General features: G+C 36.2%; 1 protein-coding gene across 1 annotated transcript in view; it reads right to left on the bottom strand.

Annotated features, from left to right (window-relative positions):
• Positions 1 to 11,471, bottom strand: part of neto1l (neuropilin (NRP) and tolloid (TLL)-like 1, like) — a 41,812-nt gene extending 30,341 nt beyond the window's left edge. The window contains exons 1-4 of the mRNA XM_077736370.1: positions 10,726 to 11,471; positions 10,349 to 10,405; positions 9,947 to 10,081; positions 9,611 to 9,859 (exon numbers count right to left, since the gene is read on the bottom strand). Of these exons, the coding sequence (XP_077592496.1) occupies positions 9,611 to 9,859; positions 9,947 to 10,081; positions 10,349 to 10,405; positions 10,726 to 10,753 (469 nt within the window). The 5' untranslated portion in view covers positions 10,754 to 11,471. The remainder of the gene's footprint in view (positions 1 to 9,610; positions 9,860 to 9,946; positions 10,082 to 10,348; positions 10,406 to 10,725) is intronic.
• Between the last annotated feature and the right edge of the window lie 13,018 nt (positions 11,472 to 24,489).

Below are 24,489 nucleotides of genomic sequence, written 5' to 3'. Positions count from 1 at the left end.
TCACATGATTGACTTTGCTGCCTTTTTTAATGGCTGCGTGCACTCGGCAATCTGCCAGAAAGATTTCAGTCGTCCTATGGAGGAAGCTTTTAATGACAATGTATACACATTGTGGTTCTGGTTCAAATAAAAATGTGGTTTGTTCCGAAACAATTACAGATGGTGTGAGGACCAATTGTCGCCAGGGTTCAGCGTCTCATGGTGACACTTTCGAGCTAAAACATAAACATGGCACAATCTGTCTGACAACTCTGCAAAACCTAACATATTTTGCAATTCTTGTTGACAACAGTGCTTTACTTTGCAAGGAAACTGGGAATTTGATTTTGTATAAGTGCTAAGCTTCCTTTCTAGCATAGAGAAATTCCTGGCACCAGTTCTTCTCATCTATAATTGTGGACCTACTGGAATATAAATAAAATGTACCTATATTAGCATAGGATAAAGGCTTACAAAAAAAATACATAAATTATTAATTCATTAATTGTAAGCAACAAGGATGCTTATCCTTTTTGGGGTCTTAGAGTGCTTGGCCCACCCCAGTTTCTTTGGGAAAAACACTAAACTGGTCATTAGTTAGTCGTAGAGCACACATAGATAGCACAGAAAACCATGCACACTCACACTCATGCCACCACTGAGTGTCAATCGATTCCACAGTGGGTCCACTAAAGTCGAGCGAATGAACCACTACACCATCAGTGACAATATAACATAAAATAACTGTAAAACTTGCCATAAAAAAGGGAAGAAATAGCAAGGGAGTGATAAATTCATCAGTAATTTCTAGCTAGTGTTATTATGTTCTTGTCATTTCATTCAATGACAATCTGAAAAATGGCGAATGATTCAAATTTTATAATAATCTCATCGAGGTATAGCCGTAAACACTCACAATATTCAGCCTGCTATAAGAGAAGAAGAAAAATACGGCCATTACCTATTGCATTAGCTGAATGCCAAATGTGATTAAGGTCTCTTAGGAATCGGACATTTGCTCTTAGATGATAAGCTGGCAAAGTGGAGTTGAAGTCGCTGCCAAAACTCAGATGGAAGAAAATGGGTGAGTATAGTGTGGATAATGAAACCGAAGCATTTGTCAAGTCTGTTGCTATTCCTGGAAGATATTTATCATGGATAAGAACAATGCTACAACAGTACAAAGAAAAAAGTAAATTATCATGCATTAATGTCCGAAATTTGAGAGGTAACACAAATGCATCGACACACAGTCTCACAGCTGACTAATAAGGAACAATGCAGTTAGCAAGACATCCCAGTATGATAGTGTACAATTCCAATCTGCTGATAGGTTAATTCAAACACACAAAAACTGGTTTTAGAGTTGTTATGATTACTGGGGAAAAAGAAAACTACATCCACAAACTAATTTCAGTGTAATTGTAAGAGTAAAGAGCAAACGCATGGTGTTCGCAAAGTCATAAAATGCTGCATGAATACATAGTAGGTGCCTCTATTGTTACCATTTGAAATCATCCAGGATAGCAACCACATTCTGTGGTCGATTGTAGAGGTACACAATATTGAGATGCACGCATACGTACACACACAAACATGCACACATGCATCTGCCAAGTTGATAAATACTGTATAGTATGTGTTTGTGTTAGCTAAAGAGCTTTTTAGAAATGCACAAACAAACCCCAGTGGTCACATTGATTTACATTACCCAAAGCTACAAAGGCAACACCCATTCACCATGCAAGAAAAAAAATCCACACACAACATCTGTGGCTGAACAGCAGGCCTGGCTAACAGACCACCAAAGAGTCTTTGATTGATCTGCAGGGTAATTGGCGGGGAGCAACTGAAAGACCCAAAAGGAAATAAATATCAGGCATGCTGCTGGACTGGGGGTTAAGTTGCACGGAGGTGATAAACTCTGACTGGTTGTCCCAAGAGTGATGGCTCATCATCTGATAAGGTGGTAAACATTCAAGGCTGCGTTTTAACTGCCGGGAGCAAAGAAGTGAGGTGTGATATGAGAGTATGATGTGAAAGGATGAAGTAAAAGTGGGGCAGGTAAAGGTGACTCACAGTTGTGAACTGCTGTCTCATAATTTCTAACACCCATACATCATCAGGCCAGACAACTCTGTGTGAATGTGTGACACAGTGATGACAAACTGATACCACAACATATAACAACTTGCATTTCTGCGTTCTTGTCACACTTATTCTACCTATAATTAATCAGTGAATATCGACTGATTCACTTACTTTCCCTTATAGGCGATTCTACGCTTTCAACATGGTGACCCCTGAGGGGATAAGCTGAAAACCATGTTGTATTTAAATATATGAACAGACATCTTACACATTGTAGGTCCAACCCATAACATTTTACTTAACCGATTAAAATGTACAATACCTGTCAAACAAATTAGAGAGCAATTGGCTCTTAAGAGACGCAGTTGCGGAAGGCCACACACAGCTGCAGACCACAACTGCGTGAAGCAACTTTGCTGTGATACTGTTGGATTCCCCTAACGTTGGCAGCTCAGCAGGCAATTCCATGTATGCTGACATTCATTCATTTTCTTTGCCATTCATCTCCCTAAGGGTGCTGGAGCCTATCCCAGGCAACTCCGGGCAGTAGTTGGAGGACTGAATTGTTTGCGAGCCAATTGCAGGGCACACTGAGACGGCCAACCATTCATGCTCACACATACTTAGGGGAATTTAGGTTGTTGAACCAGCCTACCATGCATGTTTCTGAGATGTGTGAGGAAACCGGATTAACCAGAGAAAACCCACGCAGAAGATGCAACTCCACAGACGGAATCCACTGGGTATTCAATCCTCAATCTCAAAACTGTGAGGTAGATTTGCTAGCGACTCAATCACCATGTATGATAACAGTCACATGGAATTGGTAGTGCATGCTGGAATAAATAGTATATATGTTTTTTTTTTTATTTTGAAAGCCAAAAAATATTTTTTTAGGAAAGCACAAACTCAGCTCGTACTCGAGAAGACAATTGTCAACAGTAAGAGTTAATTGACCGGACGTCATCGACGTTCACAGTGAACAAATGTGTTCTGTGGTGATGGAGATGCCTGGTTGTGGAAAAATGAAGAACAAATAGAGTCGTATTTCTGCATATTTCTAATTAATCATGAGATCAACCTACCATTTGAAAATTATACCCTGTTCTTCCCCGGGCCAACACATGTTTGACATAATGCCTTACAAACTCATTGCAAATTCTGCAGTAATTGGAAATTGATTTGGAAATAAAAACGAATTGAATGAAGTTCTATGTAATTACAACAGAAACATAATGTAAAATCTTCAAGGACGTGGTTTGCAATCAATGAAGCAGGAAGCAGTAGAGGAGAATAGACGTAGTGTTCACTAACTATACTGGTTGAGGGGGCACTGCAGCCCTCTTCCACAGCTGCAGGTGGTGTGCCTGCAATGTTAACTCCCCTCCATCAATTTCCATTTGCTAAAAACAGCACCAATGCTGAGTGAAGGATGTCATCAGCTGAGCTACTTCAGTATTCGTCAGCTACTATTCATCTTTTTTCATGTAGCATAAGGTTGATGTAGCAAGCCAGGATAATTCTACCATACTGCTTTTTACTTTCAAAATTTGAGTGGAAAAAAATGGGTTATTTATCCTTTGACAACCTATTCAAGCTGTTAGCGTTACGTCAGGGAAACAGTATTCCACATGTGAAGCATACATAAACTGCTAGTAATCAAGATTTATCCATTTCCCCCATGAACAAAGAGAATGACACCAAATAGTGGATAGCTTAGAACTTTCAGGCGGAACTTTGACAAAATTACAAGAATTACAATGAGGAGTATCCATATTAAAGAAGAAATAAGGGACACGGAATGGCATTATGACAGTATCCCAGTACTTTAATACCACGTGATTAGATTTTAACAAGTGAAGGTTTGGATTCCATTTCAGGTTCTGATTCCTGTCAACTTATATGGTGACTTGGCGCTATCAATTTACAAGCAAATGATGTTGGTCTTAGATGGCAAAAGCGAAAAGCAACTAGTTCAATGAATGTGAAAACAATCACTTAAAAAAATGTGTTAATTTAACTACAATGAAATACAAATGTTAGAATGACCAAGTTTTTTTTTTTTAGTATTTGACTTACCTATCTGTTTTTATAGTACCCTCAAAAAGATTGCACTGGTTATGAGGGGGGATCTCTATGTGTTACTCATGGATATAATTCAAATCTTTTCAATGAAACTGTACTTCAAACCAGCCTTAGGGCAGGTTAAATTGAATTGGTAGAGAGACCAGTATACATGTGTTATATCAATGTAGAATAATGTTAAGGGAAGAGGTAAGAAAAAAATTGGTTGAAAAAAAAGATGTTTTGATTAGAAAATCACAAAACCTTTTTTTTCTACTGCAAAGGAAGAGGAACTCCTACTATTGTATGATTTATACTGACCTTTATTAATAGAATGAGAGAAGTGGTCATGAAAGGAACACTTTATATAGTTATTCGGCTCAACACAAATAGTGAGTGCACACTTCTTTCATTATCGTGAATGTGGTGGATACATATACACTCCATACATATACACTCCATCTAAATGTACTCATAATGTGAATTAAAGCAATAGTGAGCAGTGACTTAACTTTCTTTGGAATCGCACAGTGCTCAGCACCTTCAACGAGTAGAGTCAATTTCTCAGATTCAATTTTCAATTTTCCACCTTTAGCCTATCAACATCCAATCTTATGGTCCTAGCCTCTATATGATAGTCTCATCCATCTGCAATCCTAACAATAATTGCATTCGCTTTATCCTGTAATGATTCCGACACCTGATGGAGTATGCTTGGACTTTCACTAGTATACTGAATAACATCATTTCATATAAGTCATCCATCCATACATTTGATCTTTTATTACCCCGTTAGAGTCATTGACGAGTCGGAGTGGATCTTTGCTACATTTAAATTTGTTATTGCTCTTTTGATAGGACCCCGTGGGCTGGTGACCACTCAGTCACAAAGGATGAGTATATGTACAAAAATAACTAATGGCACCATCACGTAAGGACAATTTAGCGATATAAATTAACCCTAGAATCGGTTTTGATGCAATATGACAAGACCAAGGGGGAAGCCCTCGGTTGAGAATAACAACAAAACTTTTATACCAGTGGTGTTGTCTGTCGATTCTGACTGGAGGCTGGCTTTAAAACAACAATTTATAATAGCCTATGCAAATATGGCTTGCTGTTCATTTGACGGTGTGAACAGATCTTAAATAATACTTTTAAGTTGGAATGCGATCAAACCCAAAAGTTCCGCCGCACCACACTACTTGAAGTTATGCTTGATAATAATTGGTGTCACCATGACATACTCAAACTTGAAAAAAAAGTAGTCTATGAAAGCCAACAAAAGCACAAAGAAAACATGCAAACTCCACACAGGAGACCAAAGATACTTGTCAAATGGCCTTACTTCCAAATTATAGATTATATAACTAAAGGACCAATATTCCAACCCACCTACCAACAATCATTCATTCAGATGGAGCCTACAGAGTATATATTTTTTGTTGATTCAAGAAACCAGACTATTTATTTTTGTAAATAGTAAAATAGTGTTTGCTTTTCCTCTTTAAAGCAGGTTTGTTGAGTGTTTCCAGAACAAATTAAAATGAAGTCAAGCAACATTCTGTTTGTATGGTCCTCAACTGTGAAACAGATGTGAAACACCCATAAGTGTAGTGTTTGAGAGGTAATTCTGTATTGCTATATGTTCCTGACAGAGCCACACAGACATTCTCTAGTAGGCTCATACAAAAACTAAGCACGTTAAGCAGGATGAGGGAAGAGCCGACATCACCTCTAGGCCGGTACATCACTGTGGTACTATATCTTTTGATTGACAAGTCAGCACTGAGGGACTTGTAACTCAATGTCAGTGTTCAGTTATCCAAGACCTTATGCCAGAACAGCAGTACAGACAATTGATGGATATATGTGAATGATAATCAACCCAACTTGCCATTTTAGCCATAGTTGTTATGGAACTCAACCAGAGCTGAGTTGAAACTATTCCTCTTGTGCTTAAACCACAATGTGTTGATTAAAACATGTTGAATTTATAAATGGTACAACTACTATGATGGCAAAGGGCCTAACCAAAAGAGGAGATGTTGCTGTGAGATTTCACACAGCATGAGCTCTTGATAGATTTCTATAGAACACAACATGGAGAAAAGCTATTTGGTATCTTAGCAACCAGTTCCAAATATGAAGTCTTTTGAACCAGCAGGGCATGTGCCCTATTGCAGTTTTTCCCAACCACTGGGCCGCAGCACACTGGTGTACCGGGGGAAAATACAAAAATCCATAAATTGCAATATTCTGAAGGAAACATCTTCAGATAATGAGATTAAAATTGAAATATAGAAAAAAAAACATTAAATAATAGATTGTAATATTATGAGAGTAAAGTCATTTTGTTGTTTAATGTGAATGAGAAGTTGTTTGGGTTCAGGAGAACAACATTTGCTCTTTGCTTAATGTTAAGAGATTGAAGAAATTATGGGCGTAAAAAAACAAACAAACTCTTAATGTTATGAGATTTAAGCCGGCAAAAGACCGGGCGACCAAACGTCCGGGTGACCAAAAGACAGGCGACCAAATGACCAGTCACGAGAGATATGCATTGAAACTAGTATTGAATTAAATTTTAGAAAAAGTAAATTATGATGCACATTTACATTTTTTTCAATACCTTTCAATAACAAGAGCGCAATATATTTTAACTATACTGTCAGAATGCAGAGCAGTGAAACCCAAGGTGTTTTTTTGTTCCTCTTTTTTGTTTTGCTTCTTTTAAAACTGAGGTAGGAACGTAAAGTCATTTGATTTATGGCTACCTTACTGCCTTTTCTCTTCTCATTCATTCACGAGAGACAGGCTGTGTAAATTAAAATGGTGAAAGGAGCACCTCTTGACGCCAGATTGTATACACTAGGGGTCGGAATCCCATGGTTTGCGAGCTTCATGTATTTGTCTTTTTCATTCCTGCACTGCTGTTCAAACACATCACTAAGATTTTATTACCCTATCAGACGGATGTATAAATATGAACTTTCTACTTTCTTTTATCGGGATATATATTTTTTGATTGTTAAAAGTTATTAGAAGGCCAGTCACATTGGCTGGCTATGAGGGGGGTGCCCTCCACACCACTCATTTCAAACAACAGAGCTGAGAACGAAAAGCACCTGGGTTTTAGAGGGGGAAGATGATCAAAACAGATAAATCCAATCTTATCACACATTTCAGGCAGACTTTTTAAATGTTCTAAGTTGTAAAAAAAAACTTGGAGATGCACAATGGTACTACATAGTACTCTGTGGCACAACAGCTAAGCAATTGCAGTGAGACAAGGGCAGTAAACCTTTTTCCTGTTAAAATCTGGGACACGTCTCTACTTTATTCAGCCATCCAGAAGGCTGAAGTTCTCACTTGCTGAGTTGTTCTTCCGGTGTATAGACTAAAATAGGTACTACTCTTACATTATTTGCTGATGAATGCATCTTGGGATGCTTACACATCAATCCTCAAAGCCCAATTTTTTAAATGTTTGTTTCAATATTGAAGATTAGATTCGATGATTATTTTTGCCGGTAGGTTCTGAGTTATCCAGAGGAGGAAATGTGTGCTCTCCAGGTGTACTTATGTTTTTGGGCTGATTAAATGTATATTTGTAAAGAATAGTCAGCATTTTTCGCAGCTGATTGGAAATAGCAAACCTGCCTCAGACTTGATGATTAATGGAATGATTATATAGTACATTAGCCCAGTTTATTGGTTTAGTTTGATTGGGATATCAAGGAAAATATTCGATCAGAATTCAAGCAAATTTCCAAGGGATTCCAAAACATATCCCAAAATATATGTTTGGAAGATACATTTTTTTTATTTTGTTATTGGTTCATGCCAAATTCCTCAAAACAGGTCGCAAACGTATGCCGATGAATCAGCTGTAACTGTTTTGTTGTATGATGCTGCGTTAAGTTTAATTTCATTACAATCTTACTGAATTATGTTATATTGCTTTGATGAAATTAAAGACATGCCATAAATAGATTGTGTTATAATCAATGTCATTATAATTGAGGATTCGACAAAACCTCAACAAAATGTAACGTGCATAATGTGCCCCTTTGCAATCTGTGACCGGTTTTCCACGGTTTATTATCTCTCGGGTTGCAACAAAATTTGCAGCAGTAGTGGAGTTTGGAGATGCAATCCACTCCATGAATCTATTCTTGCGCTCCTAATTTCTCCAGGAGTAATGCAATCACACTTTTTCTCTCTTTCCCAACTAGGTACCCGGCTGCAAATGTATAATGTCTTACCTGGAAATGTCTTTCCATTTGACTTTTGGTTTTTTTTTGACAACTTCTCGCCACAAAGCAAATATTCAGGCAATCCTTCCGCATTGGCAATGAATGCAAATAAGTCGGACAAAGAAATGTTGAAGCCTCTGTTTTCCTCCGTTATTGTTCTCTTTTCCCCTTGGGCACCATGGCCCAACACACTGTTGCCAGTTTGTTTACAACAGGTACCTGCCTAGCATTCCACCCTGCTTATAGAAACGTGTGGCACAGGCTATAACACAAATCTTTGTTAATAGAAATGTTGAAATTTAATATTTATTCTACACATTGCATTGGAAAATGTTAAGAATGTTTGGGTCATGTTTGTCATCCTACTGAAACCATATTAAAAAAAAATACATATTTCTCTCATCCATTTGAAAATGCACCAGGGAGCCACAAATGCAGTGCTAAAGAGCTGCATGCGGCTCCAGAAACTATAGTTACTGACCCCAGATCTATTGTATATTTAATGTCAATGAGCTTTGACCCACATAGAAGCATAACCTCTCAAACTAGGACCATCTCCACCCAGTACTTTGCATATTCAGCAACAAAAGTTTTGTCCCTGTACTCTGCCCTAGTGCAAAACTACTATAGGACAAGTCTCCTTCACACACACACACACATCACTTAGCAAGCCATTATCAAAACACCATTTATGGACCCGCTGATATGACTTTGGTGGCCTGTCTGCACAACATAAACATCCCTTGGCCAAACTGTGCTTATCACAGTTTGAATGCAATGAAAACCAATAACAGCATCAGCTGTATTTTATTGCATATGGGTTAATGTTTTCAAATGTGCAATGTGAAATTCCTCATCCGTATCTACAGCTAATGTAACCATAGGAGAAACATCCCTATCAACTCTCACAGAACCAAAAGAAATAAAATGATGAAGTAAGAGAATTGAACTGGAATAGAACAAGAAAACACTATTTTTTCCAGACTCATCAGGATTGTGATAGTGTTGCCTGAGCTTGCTACTTTACTCTAAATGCAAAAATATGGAAGGGAAACAGCCTGACCATGTCCCAAAACCACTCAGCAAATTATAGTAGTAATATCTAATAGAAAAAAAACAGGCAATCGATAGTTATTTACCAAGCTGAATCCCTGTGCGATATTTGTTATTTTCTCCTTTGAGATGTTTAGTAACAGGAACAAGTGGACTTACAGTACCTGCAGTGAAGTTGTAACTGGCCGCAAATCCCACCGCCTCCAGTTCACCATCCGTGACAAATTTTATCCACAGGTATCGGCCACTACTCCTGATATCTGGGGGGCTGTGCTGCCCACAATAGCGTCCACGCATGGGAGAGAAGCCAAAAGGACCATCGCGAACCTCAATGTTGTCAAATTTACATTCCCAAGAAGCCTCGATGGAATACTGCTCCTCAAAGTGGAGCTCAATGCACTGCCTTGGGGGGGCTGGAAGACAAGTTGGGAAATAATGTTGTTTCAGCGTTTCACATTGATAGCTAGACATCTGATCATTAAATCAAAGAAAACTTTTACCTTCAAGGATGTACACACACTCTGTGTCTGGGGGGTATTTGTTTGGGTAGTTGGGAGAAGTGAAGAGACCTCCTTCTGATTCTTTAACCCATGTGCCACACTGACCAGCTGGTTTCACACCAGAATTGTTCTTATCTATAAAAATATTCCATAGCAATTATTTCGTGTGGAGCCTTTCATGAAATGGTTTGTAATGCATTGCCTACAACTTTGAACAGCAGCACCCACTCGAAAACTATAACAAGATGACAGGTGTTCTGGCTTGCCCGCCACTTATTTTATAGACTCACTATAATGATAATGGGGCAATGGTTTCTCTGGTAAAAGCCAGTGTAAAAAATATTTTGGTCATAATTACATATTGTTGTTGTAATGTTCAGATTAAATGACTGTGACAATTACCTGATGTATCTTTCTTTGTTGCTTCCGACAAGCCAAGTAGGAGAAGACTTGCAACAACTGAAATGAAAATATAACGTGCATGGAACAATTTAACTTTCATGCATTGTTAGTCTTAAGATGAGTTTTTTTCATTCAATAATATGCTGATGTAACTCTAAGCATATGCCAGTTTTTAGGATTGCATTTAAATTTAAAAAATACCAACAGTGAAACAAAAAAAAATCTCCAAAATTGACATGGAACTGTATTTTATAGTGTGTAAGAAAATGTATTTTGGTACATACCATATTAATAAAAAAAAACTAATAACTGTTTGTTGATTCATGTCTAATTTAGGTATATTTGACATTTGCTGAAGCCAAGAAAGAAAAGATTACCGTGATGGAAGCTATGTCCATGTACCATGTCTATTCCTTTCACAAACGGCTGCAGACTCAACTAATTCCATTTAGATAGAGGAGTACTTGAGGTGAGAAAGCACTAGACTTGATTTAGGCAACATTTGCGCTGAGAAACCACTCATCCTTCCAAATATCTCCACATTCCAGTCCACTTCAGGGAATAAAAAGCAGCAACTAATCGCCGGTTTCATACAAGACTAAAAACAGTCCGAGACACTTGCCCGATTTCCATCCAAACGTTTCCAAACCTCTTTGGTGCACTGATAGGATTAATAGTCCCGTCATGAGCCCAGCTCTAATCGCTCCACCTTTGCGATCTCCTTTTTGAGAAAGAACACATCAGTCAGTCTTGTTTTTGTCCTGTTTTCTCCCATCATCAAGAGAAAGGGGGGAGAAGGAGAAGAGGCTTCAGCAGCATGGAGAACCGCGCAAGCCTCATCCCTGCATCCTCAGCATGTCGGCACCGCTGTGCGTAAAGATACTGCTAAGGGAGGGAGGGGGGATAAGTTGTTTGCTCGCTGTATCTTGTGCTGCTGCAGAAAATGTAATGATGTTGAGTGTGTGCATCTGTCCGCTGCTGTGCACTGTGTCCAATGAGAGTCTCTGCACCCAAGAAATTTCCCTTAGTCCTCTTTCTCCTCCTCTTCCCGTGCGCACGTTCATTCATAGAAGACCAATGCGCCACAATTCCGGCACACGTGCAGACAATACTTGTCAGGCTTGCAACTCTAACTGTGTACGTTAAAGAAGAAAGAGTAAGCGAATAGTTTTTATAAATTGCATATTCAAATATATATATAGGGTACACTTTTTTGCTTAAAGCATCACCTAAAACAAAATGATGGCCATTATTTCAGCTCTATGGACATATAAATGTAACTAACTGATTTTTGTTAGTGCTGAAACTCATTAGGAATCTATTTTTTAATATTATTACTATTTTACTAGTTGATTGTCAGAGGTTTAGGGCAAGTCATAAGTGGAAAATAAATAAATACATATACGTTCCAAATGAACTACGACCGACCGGCTTCGCTCTTTAAACATCTCATCTGCCCAGAGACATGAAAAGCACAACTGAAGAGTGCATATGCCCTCTACTGGATAAATCAATACCAGCAGGCAACAATAAGACATGATTAGTTAATGTAAGATAATCAGACCTGGCGGGGGAAAAAAACGGGCTCCAATGATCGATGCTTATAATCACCTAGAATTTACCTAACACATTTCCTTCTGGTCTATTCAGCCCTGAGACAAGAAAAAGAAGTACTAATAAAAAAGAAGGCACTAATATGTAATGCTCATTCATTTCACGTATATAATAGATATAAATAGTAAAAATAATGCTATTGTTACACGCTTTGTTTGTTAGAACAAAAAAAGCATATAAATTCCATCTCTCACATAAAATCATCTTTGTTGTTTTCCAGTAAGTTTAACAGGTGACCATTAGCAATCACATTGGAACTGTGAAGTCTAAATGTCGATGTATAAAACCGTTGGCTTATTCATAGTCTTGTAGTTCATTATTGTTTTAACAGAGGGTCACTGTGACCACTGGCTAGATTAAAATGTTACCTTTTCAGTATGCTACATTACCTGTCTGAGTATTTTGGCAGCAAGTAGAATTTATCCTGGCTCTGCACATAGATTTAGTGGACCATGAGCAATATATGTTTTGTGCCCAGGTGTCCTTGTTAAAAATCAGACCTGGAAAAAGTCTGGGGGAAAAAATATGGAATAACATACATCTGCCACCTTCTAAAGAATAATTGAATCTTAGTAAACTATGCAGTTAAATTACTACTACATTAACAACAGGAAACTTTTAAAAAAATGGAATGAATGAAATTGATTTTACCAATTCCTTCCAAGAAAAAGAACTGAGGGAAAAAAATCATGAAGACCTCCTTTGATGTACATGCAGGCAGCCTGAAACACCAAAAACATAGAGATGATTACACAAACTAACAGAAACCTTGTCAAAACAATCATGGATTCAGTTTGCATATGAAAGCCAAGATCGGCTTATTTAAGCATCAAAACAGGAGGAACAGACTCTGAGAGCAATTTTGTAGTGGCTACTTTGTTAACATCAATGAACTCTTCCCAAGCAGCAGTATGTCCTTGCTGAAGTACAAAGTATTTGAAACATGTAGTTGAATGTTAAAATGAGAGGTTATAAAGTGGCATATTTGAGTGAAAAATGACCAATCCACTTACTTACTCCATCTTTTGGTTGTTGTTGTATTTTTTTAATTGAATACTATTGCAAGTGGCAATGTCAGTATCAAACAATAGTACTCTGAGATGTCAAGTACTCATATGTATTCAAATATTCTACAAGTGAATTCCTTATTTGATGTAAAAAATGTTGTTTTTGCTCCTTATTCAGCATTTTTATGTTGTCAATGCTGCATCTTGATTGTTATACATATCTTGATCCATCAAGAAAATCATTTTAATATTTATTAAAACATTTCATAAACATTGAAAGCAGTAATGCACATATCAAACAATAGTACTCCGAGGTGACAGATACTCATATATATTCAAATGTTTTGATAGTGCATTCCTTATTTGACTTGATAATTTTAGTTTTTGCTCCTTATTCAGCATACTTATGTTGTCAGTGTTGCATCATGATTGTTAGTCACGTCTTGATCTATAATGACATTTTCTCAGTACAGGAGGTACAGCTGGCCTAGATGTGAACATACTTGTCCTGCCCTGCTCCATTATCGCTAATTTTTCATGTTTCTACACTGGTTTGGAATGGACAGAACCATGATATGTCGTGGTTCTGGATTTAAGATGGTGTGCCCTCTGTGATCTTATCCATGACTCATACTGTCGGGTTAAACTGACTGTTTAATTGGTAATTTGACCTCATTAGCTACTTGGCAGGGGTTAAAGCAACCACTGTGGACTGACAAAACACGCCTGATGGGGAAGTTGGAGTGGACACCTCGACCTAGTTTTGTTTGGACAAGACTTGAAAAAGCAGTGCCAGAATACTAAGCCTTCCAATGCCAAACATAAAGAATGAAAATGTAGTTTTAAACATTATGAAACAGAAGTGAATGGAATTGCCGTGGGTTCAAGCAAAGACTGGGCGATGCATGCAATATATCAAAGTAAGATTCATAACCTTTATATTGTTTAGTGGGATTTGTAGTCCCATTGATCTTTTACGGTAGATTGACTACACTTTGACCAACATTTTAACTGATTTTAGAAAACAATAGTAACAAAAACATGAAAAGGAGGAGGATTTTCTTGGGGAGCTTGGTGATGCTCAAGTGCACAGGTTTCGGGCTCAAGGTCTCATAGGCATATCGGGCACATCACATTTTTTTTGTGGCCCGCAAAATCAAGTCATGCACATAGACTTGTTAAAATACAAACATTGCAGATGGCCGTCTATGTTGTTACTGTTTTTTTTTTTGTTAACAATGCAACTTTTAAAATAAATAGAATAATTCTATTTCATGTAGGTATTGTACCAAAGTAAGAATTTTGCCGTCATTAACAACAATAAAAGTAATGGAGTTACTCAATATTGAAACAATGATAATAAATATAAATGGGCAAAGAAAAAAAATCTAGACATGAATAAAGTCAACTATGAGATTTACAATATAACAATTGTAATGTTATGCTGAGAAATGCAGTTTGAGAATTAAATTTAACTGTCAAAATGTATCATTCAAATGCCTCTTATAAACATTAGGAAAAAAACAGTCCAAGTATAGTCTAAAATTAAGATTATATACTTTGAGAAAGGATGTATTATAAATGTGCCCCACCTGGTGCATAGATGCCTGGCAAATGAAGAAAATGAATGAATGAAATATTAAAAATGTGTCATATTTTCCAATTATGCTTGGTCAGTGAATGTAATTTATCATTTGTTATATTTTTCTTTTAATTTTAAAATGATTGTCATGCTATTCCACGAAACCAAACATTAATTTAAAATGATAGTAGTTCTGTCACACTTGAAGTTATCATAATAACTAAGACAGATTCCATATGGATGGCTTTACACAATACATGTATAAACATTTTAAATAAAACAACACAGAACGAGAACAAGGTGCCATATGGATTCATGGGGAAAAATATGGGCCTGCCCAAGTGTTGCAATATGGCACATAATTAAATAATTAATCACACAGATGGATGTCAACATATTCCCTTCTGCTTAAACTATCAATACCTCAGCCAAGTACACATTATATTTATTGTCTTTTATCGCAATGAATCAATTTCCTCTCCCACAGATGCACTTCATATTGTTTCACTGCTAATAATAGATTTGATTGGGAACAGTTGACGGGCATGGTGGCAGACAAATAAGCACATCATTCTCACAGTTTAGGTAATGGGTAAATATCCAGGCTCTACAGTGAATTAATGTCAACCATTTTAGAGTACGCCATGCCTCATGCCTAAGTCGGCTAGAAAGGGTGACAGCACATTTGTAGCGATAATGAGGAGAGCAGTCAGAAATAAATGGATGGATTGATGGTTGAGTGAATAGAATGGTACGTGAAAGAAGTTTCATAATGTCTGAAAAATATGTTTTATATTGAAGTATGTCACGATATAGTTGGAGAGATTTGGTAAATTCAATGAATTCATTGGGAAATATTACTGAATTGAACGTTCAAAATGTTCAATAAAAGTAAATCTGTGCGTTTAAAGGTGAGCCCATTTAGTAAACAGATTAGTAAATTTAATGTGATGTATATATGCCTGGCAGTGCTTTGTAGCTTAAAGCATGAACAAGAATATAGCCAGTGGCGTTTCAGTATAATTCTTCTGTGGTGGCTTCTTTGTCAACTGAACAGCCATCAGGCATGTTGGTGTTATCTCCTCACTGCAGGATCTGCCAGGAATGCTAGAACAGAGTGGCTGCAGAGGAGAGCAAATGTACTGACGAGGAAGAAAATGAAGTAGAGGACGGGGGAAGGGCGGAGGCGAGCAGAGAGATGATTAATGATGACTGGAGAAAAGATGGCCAAGGTGGTTAGTGGAATTAACAGAGGCTTAGCCAGCAGTAGGCCGCAGGGAGTAGAAGGCTTTTCACTGCCCCGTACTTACTCAAATCTAGCGTGTGTGCATGCGCTCAAATGTTCATGCTCATAAAACAATTAGGGCCTTGTCTAGTTATTTATTTACGCTACTTTATTACCCAAAAAAATGTATTTTGTTGTGGTTTTCTTACAAGAAATTCTGTGGGATCATGAGGGGATAAGTTAAGAGTCATAAGAAAAAAAAAATAACTGTGGGGTATCGCAGGATTCCGTGCTAGGTCCACTGATCTTCAGTCTTTGCATAAATGATCTGCTAAACTCTTGTCCTTCGATTGTCACTTGCCAAATGTTCGCTGATGGTGCTGTTCTAAATATCCATGCGAAAGATAGAAATCATGCGGCACGAAAACTGACAGAAGCAATGACAAGCGTGTATAAGTAACTGGCTTGAAAAGCCCCAACACTTTTTAAACATATCTAAGACTGTCTGTATGTACGTCTCAAAAAGAGTGACAACTGACAGTGATCCCAACGTTTTTGTCAATCAATAGAATCCAGGAATTGAAATGCCTAAGAATCACTTTTGACTCACACATTCTATTCTATTCTATACACTAAAAATAAACACTGAATAGAATTATATTTAATTTGTCAATTTTAGGTTCATTAGAAACAATCTAACTCCTGAGTCAGCAAAACTGCATTTTGACACAATGATAATATAACACATTTTACAACAAGTTGGTCATCAGCCTGCAAAACAACACTAAAATCACTTGAAACTGTTTATAAGAAAGCTCTGAAAGTATTGGACGGAAAACCAAAAACATACTATCACTGTCAGTTTTGAATTAAACACAAACACCTGAACTGGGACAATACTGGTAAATATGCATATGCCATCACAAGGCTCCTCCACTGCAAGAATTAGTAACAAAAAAAAAACATAAAAACCATATTTATTTACCTATTTATTTCTAATATTTTGTTTATCTTTTAAATAATTTCATTAAGTGTCAGAAATTATAATCTGAACATGCCTGTGTTGTCATATATTAATTATTTAATATATGCCTACTCAACAGAGTGATTGATGTCCTCCTAGCTCTTTTCACCACTTCTTCAGATCAATTGGAATAATCAACAAATTGGAAGGGACACACAATCAATGAGGACAGAAATCCTTTTCGCCCTCCCATTAGGAAATCGATGATTTTAAATTTGCTACAAGACATACTTCTGGTAATTGAATCAATCCCCGCGCCACTCAAGTGGTGCTGATCTTAACAAAGGGAGACAACTGACTTGGCTAAAGATAGTTCTGTATTATGGATATTTGCCGAACGATAGACAAAGCCAAATGAAGAGATGCTTCACATTTGTCTTTCCAATATGTTCACAGTGGGACAAGATAGAGAAAAAAAATCATAAAAATCATATTTCTAAACCAAAAGAAACCCTTACTTGGTGAGATCAGTGATTCATGTGAGATTATAGTTCGGTAAGATGGAAGGAAACCTTAAAAGTAAACAGTGTACTGTAATTTCCAGACTATAAATCAATCTTTTGTCAGTTTGGCTGGGACTGCAACTATTTTACCCCTTTGTTGTCCCAAGAGGAATTACTTCTAAAATGTGCTTTAAGTTTCAACATAATTTTTGCTCTCTATTACCTAAAAAAAAACTTTATATTTGTCTGGTAGCCCTCACACAAGTCACTTTGGATAGATAGCAGAGGCATCTATATCCCTTCACAAGATGTCTTCAGATGCATTGGAAAATACAATTGACACATAGGAAAATACAAATGCAACAAGAAGAAATAGCACCATGGACAGCGGCAGGCCGAATTTGTGCATTGTGCCATTGTAGATGTCTTCTTAAGCTCTATCATCCCCATGCTCGGCGGGTGTTAGCCAACAGAATGGATCGATTATCACACTGGTCCACACCACTCATACACTCCTGACTCAGTGGGACACATGAAGAAAGTACTGTGCTTTCTATGCTTGTCAGTGTTATCTCATTCAGAAAATTGATCTAAATGCATGTCTACATTTTGTTTTGTTTTGCAAGAGCATTATTTTAACCCTGATACAGTATTTTAAACTGCAAAACCAATGACACTGTTCACGTTTAATTACAGATAATAAAGCTACAACACCCTAGCCAAAGTTGCCTTCTTGAGCACTCACTCATTTGTGGTGATTATTTGATAGGTAAGTCCACCACACACGTGAACTTCATCTACACAAGAAGAACAACAAAAATTCTTGCTCTTTGAAGACAAAAAACAAAGTTTGTTACTCATTGACCAGTGATGTAAAAACATTTTTCTGACTAATTAACTACACAAATTGTAATTAGGTTTTATGATCAGTTTAAGTTTAGGTTACCATAATTCGTCCGCAAATTAAATGACAGCTTTTCTGATAGTAGATTGATCATTTAAATACCTTTATTGTCCAAATACTCTTTTTGAGTGCTTGAAAGAACAGTTTGTCATATATATATTTTTTCATTTATTAACATTTTCTTTAATTAAAAAAGGGAAACCATGTTGAATATTTCTTTTGATTTATAACAGTAAATATTCAATTGACCTAAAATAGAGTAAACATTTTCAGTTTGATCCATTTGTTCTACAACATTATTTTTTAAAGGAATTTTTGCATATAAAAGTGGAGAAAAGGAACTGTTGTATATATTTGACTATTTTGACATTTTCCTTAGAAAGGGAAAACATATTTATTTTTTCATCACTTAATCATTGTTATTGATTTAAAAAAGGAATTACAATAAATACATTTTAATTAATATTTTATGTAACACTTCTATGGTGTTACAACTTGAAGGGACCACTTAACATCCATAAAAGTATCAGTATAACGGCATGCAAATGTTCAATGTAGAAGAAAAGTGACAGTAGTCTGGTAGAGTTCATGTAGGCTGTGTGAAGACATTTTTTTTTTGGCGTTGGAGCATATGATAAAGCGTTCCCTTGACAACCCCTGGGTTCAATGTCCTCCAGCCACTAACTAAGAAAGATATGTACAGCATAGGAGAGGAGATTGATGTGTTATTTTTCGACAGTCGTTATCTACAATAATAATGAGACTTTTTCCACAAGCTTAGACAAGTTTTACCTCAAATTGACCATATGCGAACAACAAAGGTAATCTTTATGGAATGCTGACAAGATGTTCTATATCCACTACTGTAATAGAGAACAGGAAAATAAACATTTTGCACAAATTAACTTTAAATGCCTCATCTAGGTGACCTGATTAGACTGTGAGGCGGAATCATACAACATTAGTGAGAGCAATAACAAAAGCAGCATGGCTCTATTCAATACAATGCTCGGAATTCATAAATAGTAGAGTCATAAGAGTCATACCATTTCAAATATTTTAGGGCAAACTTTTTCGAACAACTTGTCGGGCCATAAACATATGTTGGCCCAGACATTTTATTGCCTTGCTGAATGTATTTTCATTGGCCCAGCAGATGTTCAAGTGGCTATCATCAAAGAGATTTATGCAAGCTGATTACAGCCCAAGAGTTGGCAGAATGTAATATACATATTCGTACTCCAAAAGTACCTGGGATCACATTAAAGCAAGTAATTTCTGCAGCCTCTGGGTTAATAGTTTATCCTAAAGAGACAAAAGACACTTTGGTTTGGATTAACATTTAGATTGTAAATGGTAAAATAGGTGCAAAGTGGTTTGCTTATACAAACCAATGTGGAACCAAAATGGGCAAAATCAAAAGTTACATTTAACAACATTCTGATTGTATAGTAATCCTTTATTTGAATAGGAATGTTAAATCATTGTCCTCTTTTAAATTAATGGCCAGTGTTTGGATTTTTTAATCTCTTTAATCTATCACTTTTATTATATTTGGATGTGATAATTTTAGCACTATTTAGTGGATTTTTTAAAAGATGAAATGCATTTTCCGCATAACATTTGAAAGTGTAAACAGTTGCAAAAACGTATAATTTCACAATCCTGAAAAATGTTGGGAAATAATGCTGGGATTGGCTCCAGCACCCCTTGCAACTCTAATGAGGATAAAGCGGTTCCGAAAATGAATGAATGAAAGATCATAACCACTAGATATGTATTTGTTTCTTTGTGAGTAGGTGGTGAATTAGAACAAATAAGATGTTTTTCCATTGTAGAATCCTGTTTTTTTTTGGTGTTTTTCAGAGGGTGAGAATGAATTAATTTGCATTTAGTTATTTTCTATGGGATAATTATTTGAGTACAAGTAAATTGACATACAAGCTCAGTCCGTGAACACATTACGCTCATATCTGCAGGTATTATGATACTGTAAATGAATGGTGCTTTAAGGCAAAAGTGTTGTTTTACCAGTGAGTATTCCAATTTTCTACCTTAGCATGATTCAGTAAACAAGAAGTAGTAGTTTTCATTTGACCCATCTCATCAGAGCCCAGACTGGATTGTGTGTAGTATGTGTCGCCAATATATGAGTGTGAATGTTTGCACTTTTACTCGCCTTGTATTAGTTTGAAGGCCAAATCATCAGAGTAAGAAGTCTTTAATTAGTGAGTCCTTGCATAGTAAACAACAACAACCCTACAGCAGCTTGGGAAAGCAGCTGCAATGCTGCTGTCACTTCAGCCAATAATCTGCTACTAATGTCCAGAAGGTTGTACAGGGATGATTAGCCACCAAAATCACAAGTGGGGGGATTCCTACTGCCCTTTATCTTTTCATTAGTCATGTTGAATATTTATCTTAGGACTGGAACAAATGCAGGATTGTGTGTTTGTTAGTTATGCCTGTATGGAACATGCCTTGAAATCCTAAAAATAGTTATTTTGCTTTTTGGAACAGGTAATGTTCTGATCTATCTCTTGAGTTTGGAAAATTGTGGGCAGCAGTTTCGAAAATTAGGAAACCTAACCATCCGGATGGAGGAAATGGGACGGCTTGTCAATGCTCAAACTCTAGTAATACATCATATTTTGTAATTTGTAGGTTGTAGCCTTTTAATGAATCTGTAAAGAGTCTACATGTGTACTGAAATATTATATTAGATTATTTATATATATATATATATATATATATATATATATATATATATCAGTGCACAAACACATTCAGTACACATTGATTCTCTGAAAGCCTACGCGTGGAGAAAAGAAATGTAGAGATGAACATAAGCAGTCTTCAATATAAACAGACCTTGACTTCATTTTTCAACACAGCTTAAGGCCTAAATCACCTAAATACAGAGACAACAATGCATTGATGCCACATAAATGAAAAGAGTAAAATCAATAATGCAGTGTGTGCCAGCCCTGATAAGATTTATTTACACTTTGCAATTAGACCATTTAATAATGCTTATTTGGAAAATGTAAAAAAAAATGTTTTAAAAAAAGGGTTACAACCTTATTTGCATGATGTTTGGCATTCATTAATTGATCATTAATGCTTGAATAACCTATTTGAAAGCTGTCACATGCAATAGTTCTGTTAATAAACAACACTGGTTCTGGATACTGAATTATATTTAACATATGCAAGCTTGTTGTGAACATTGCTTGCTTTTTTAGGTTTGAGAATCTTTTATAAGTTCAATTGCTTTCTCATCTTCCTCACTATTAGGGGATGAAAAATGTTTGGACTTCTTGGGCAAATGTATTGATGTCGGGGCTGGTGAGTTCATTTTATCTTGCAAATGGGAGAAGACGGGAAAGAGAGATGAAAAAAGAAGTTACTTTAGGGACTGGGGGGAGTAGGTATTCCATGGGTAAGAAATAAATCTTTGGACATAAATGACATGTAGAGAGATGTTGGTCCAGACCTCTGTTAAGGTGCCTTTGAGCAAAGCAAAGGAAAAACACCACTATTCCTTGTGATTGTAAGATACAGTGCAGTGCATGAAGGGCAAACTACCCTCTCTTCAGCAATTACTTTCCATCTTATTTATTTATTTTTGTTTCCTGCAGTGGGATTTAAACTGATTCGAAAACCTAAAATGTTTCCTTACAGTCAGGCTATTGCTTCTGAAATGTGATAAATAAAAATGACTCTATGAACTAAGATGTGCTATTTTTTGACACTTTACTCATCAGTAAAAATATGACATTTAAATAAATTGGTTTGAAAATAAACTGTTCCTAGTAACTTTAAAAAAACTTAATTTAATCGCAGTTTCAGATTTTCTTTTCTAATTTAAAACATAAAGAAAAAAATCTAATAAATACATTTCTGGAAAACTGAAAAGTTAGTTAATACTAACATTACTATAACAATAATTACAAAGAGATACATGTAATTAATTGATAGATTCATCAATTCAATTTTAATATTTAAAAAGTTTTACAGTGCCACTTTAAGTAGAGAGTGGTTGAGGTTGAATAAAATATATATTTTTTTTGGTTACAACAAATTGCAAATACTTGACAGTGTGTTGCATGAACTGATTTTGCTCACTTCTTATTGTCTTGCAACAAGGGAATGCTTACAAAATGGAACAGGACTTAAGTCTCATAATGGGTTGATCGAAGCAGTTTTGAATTAGTTAGTAAAGCCGCAACATTCAAAGCGAGATAAAAATGGAACAGCCTAAACAATGAAAATAATGTCCTCTGTTTATTTAAATGTTATAATATCAATGTTATCATTGTAATAATATTACATATTTAAAAATATTTCTCTAAGAAGCCATGCTAGCTATTCATAAGACTATATTTGATATGTGAAAAGAAGTTAAGCCATCCATAGTGATTAAGGGAATGTCTTTGCTTTCTTTTCAAAATGGCTTTGTAGAAGATCACCTAAGGCAGCGCTTATGGGCTAAAGATTGATAAACTTAAATCCAAGTACTACTGCATGAGCCAGGAGCAACCACTAATCTGAAAAAAATCCACTGTTTGTCTAATTTATACCCTCTCGTTTGCTGGATCCTGTCATTCTTGGTCTGTACTTGTTATCAATGGTATAAGCGCCTGACACGGTGGCTTTAAAATTCGGGATTTTAGCCTTCATGTCTGAGCTTAATGTTTCAGTCTACCAACTTGGCTAAAAAACACATTAAATATATAAATATTAATTTTCCTAGTATAAGAAGAAATATTCAATCCACTTCTGCTGGTACTGCTAAGCCTTACAGGTTCTAGCTTTTTGTTTTATTTTATTTTAAGTTTTTAAAGGGTCCAATGCTTGTGATGTTTTAATAAAACGTAAAAATAAAAAAGATCAGCAGCTTTTCATAAAGTATAGCTAAAAAAAATAATATTGGGATATAATGCCTATCCAAATTTAGGGCCAATTTTCTTCTAACTTTTCTCTCTCTTCCCGCCCTGTATGAACAGCTTGTATAGAGATTCTTCACAGACCCTGAGCATGAAACAGGTGCAAAGCAGGTTGTCATGGATGGTCTCCCCATAAGCTCATTTCTCATTGAACAGTTTCGTCATTAACCTTCAATCATAGCTATCTGATGGCCAAAGCTATGGAGCAGCAACTCATTTGCTTAATAACAAACGCTATCTCCCAATAAAGGATGAAAGTAGGGAGTCGGATAGTTAAAATTACTTGTGGGAGTGAGCGTATCCTTCCCATATTTATTCAACCAATGAGGTGTGGAGAGAGAAAGTGTTATGTTGCAGGGAAAAGGAGTACCTCAAAGTAATACGGTTTTAGATGTCCATTATGTCCCTAAACAAGAATGCCATTTTTGTTGTTGTTGTTTCCCCTTTGCATCATGATTATATGCAAGATTGAAGAGTGACAGTCAGATCACTATTGGGTAGTATGCTGGCTGAAGGCACTCGGCAAGAAAGGGTTTTGGGGATATTTGCCTGCAGTGGGCTTAGACATGAGTCATTGGTTGATCTGCCAGTAATATCTGATGAATTGGCAAGCCACAGTGGAGGCGGCAGGCAGGCATCCACAATACAGCAATTACCAATCACAGACACACTGTTGGACTGCTGTCATCTTTCATGCTACTACTGTGAAATGTATCACCCCTGATTGGCTTATTCACAAGCTCCATTGTTTGAAGTTTTTTACTTTTAACATACTATATGAGTACAATACACTTTTTATACTTCTACTGAGTGACCTGAAGCTAACATCCCAAAACGATGTCATTTAGTTAAGACTACTTATTTGTCATTCTACTAGGGTGAATGTTTGAAAAGATATACAAATGTTGCAGCAGTTAAAATGGATGATATCTAGATAATGAACCTTGAGCATTTTATTGGGTATCTGGTAAAACAAGTGTTGTAAAGCCAGTTTGCAATTGGAAAAAAAGTAGTCAAGTTGTTGCCGCAGGACTTAAAGTTCTCTAAAATTTTAATTAATTATGAATTGATGTTGAATGTGAGAATAAAACTACTTATTATTATAATGCAATGGGAGAATCTGAGACAGGATTGTTTTATGCTAAAAAATTCACATCAGCTATTACCATTTGTTTTTCATCACTGAAGAAAATCAATCATTGGTATCACCGATTATTAGTGATTGCACTCACGTTGTGTTACATTTTTTATGCATTTATGGCAATTGTTTTGTGTGATGTTCATTTAGAGGACCAGATATTTCATGGACTTTCTATTTTCATTAGTTGTTTACGATTAAATTTGATTTGTAGAAACAAAATGTCAATTTTTTTGCATTCATTTTGGTTGAAAG

The sequence above is a fragment of the Stigmatopora nigra genome, chromosome 16, assembly GCF_051989575.1.
Source record: "Stigmatopora nigra isolate UIUO_SnigA chromosome 16, RoL_Snig_1.1, whole genome shotgun sequence".
NCBI lineage: Eukaryota > Metazoa > Chordata > Actinopteri > Syngnathiformes > Syngnathidae > Stigmatopora > Stigmatopora nigra.
Note: the sequence above shows the minus strand (reverse complement) of the source record. Positions and strands in the feature narration are given on the sequence as shown.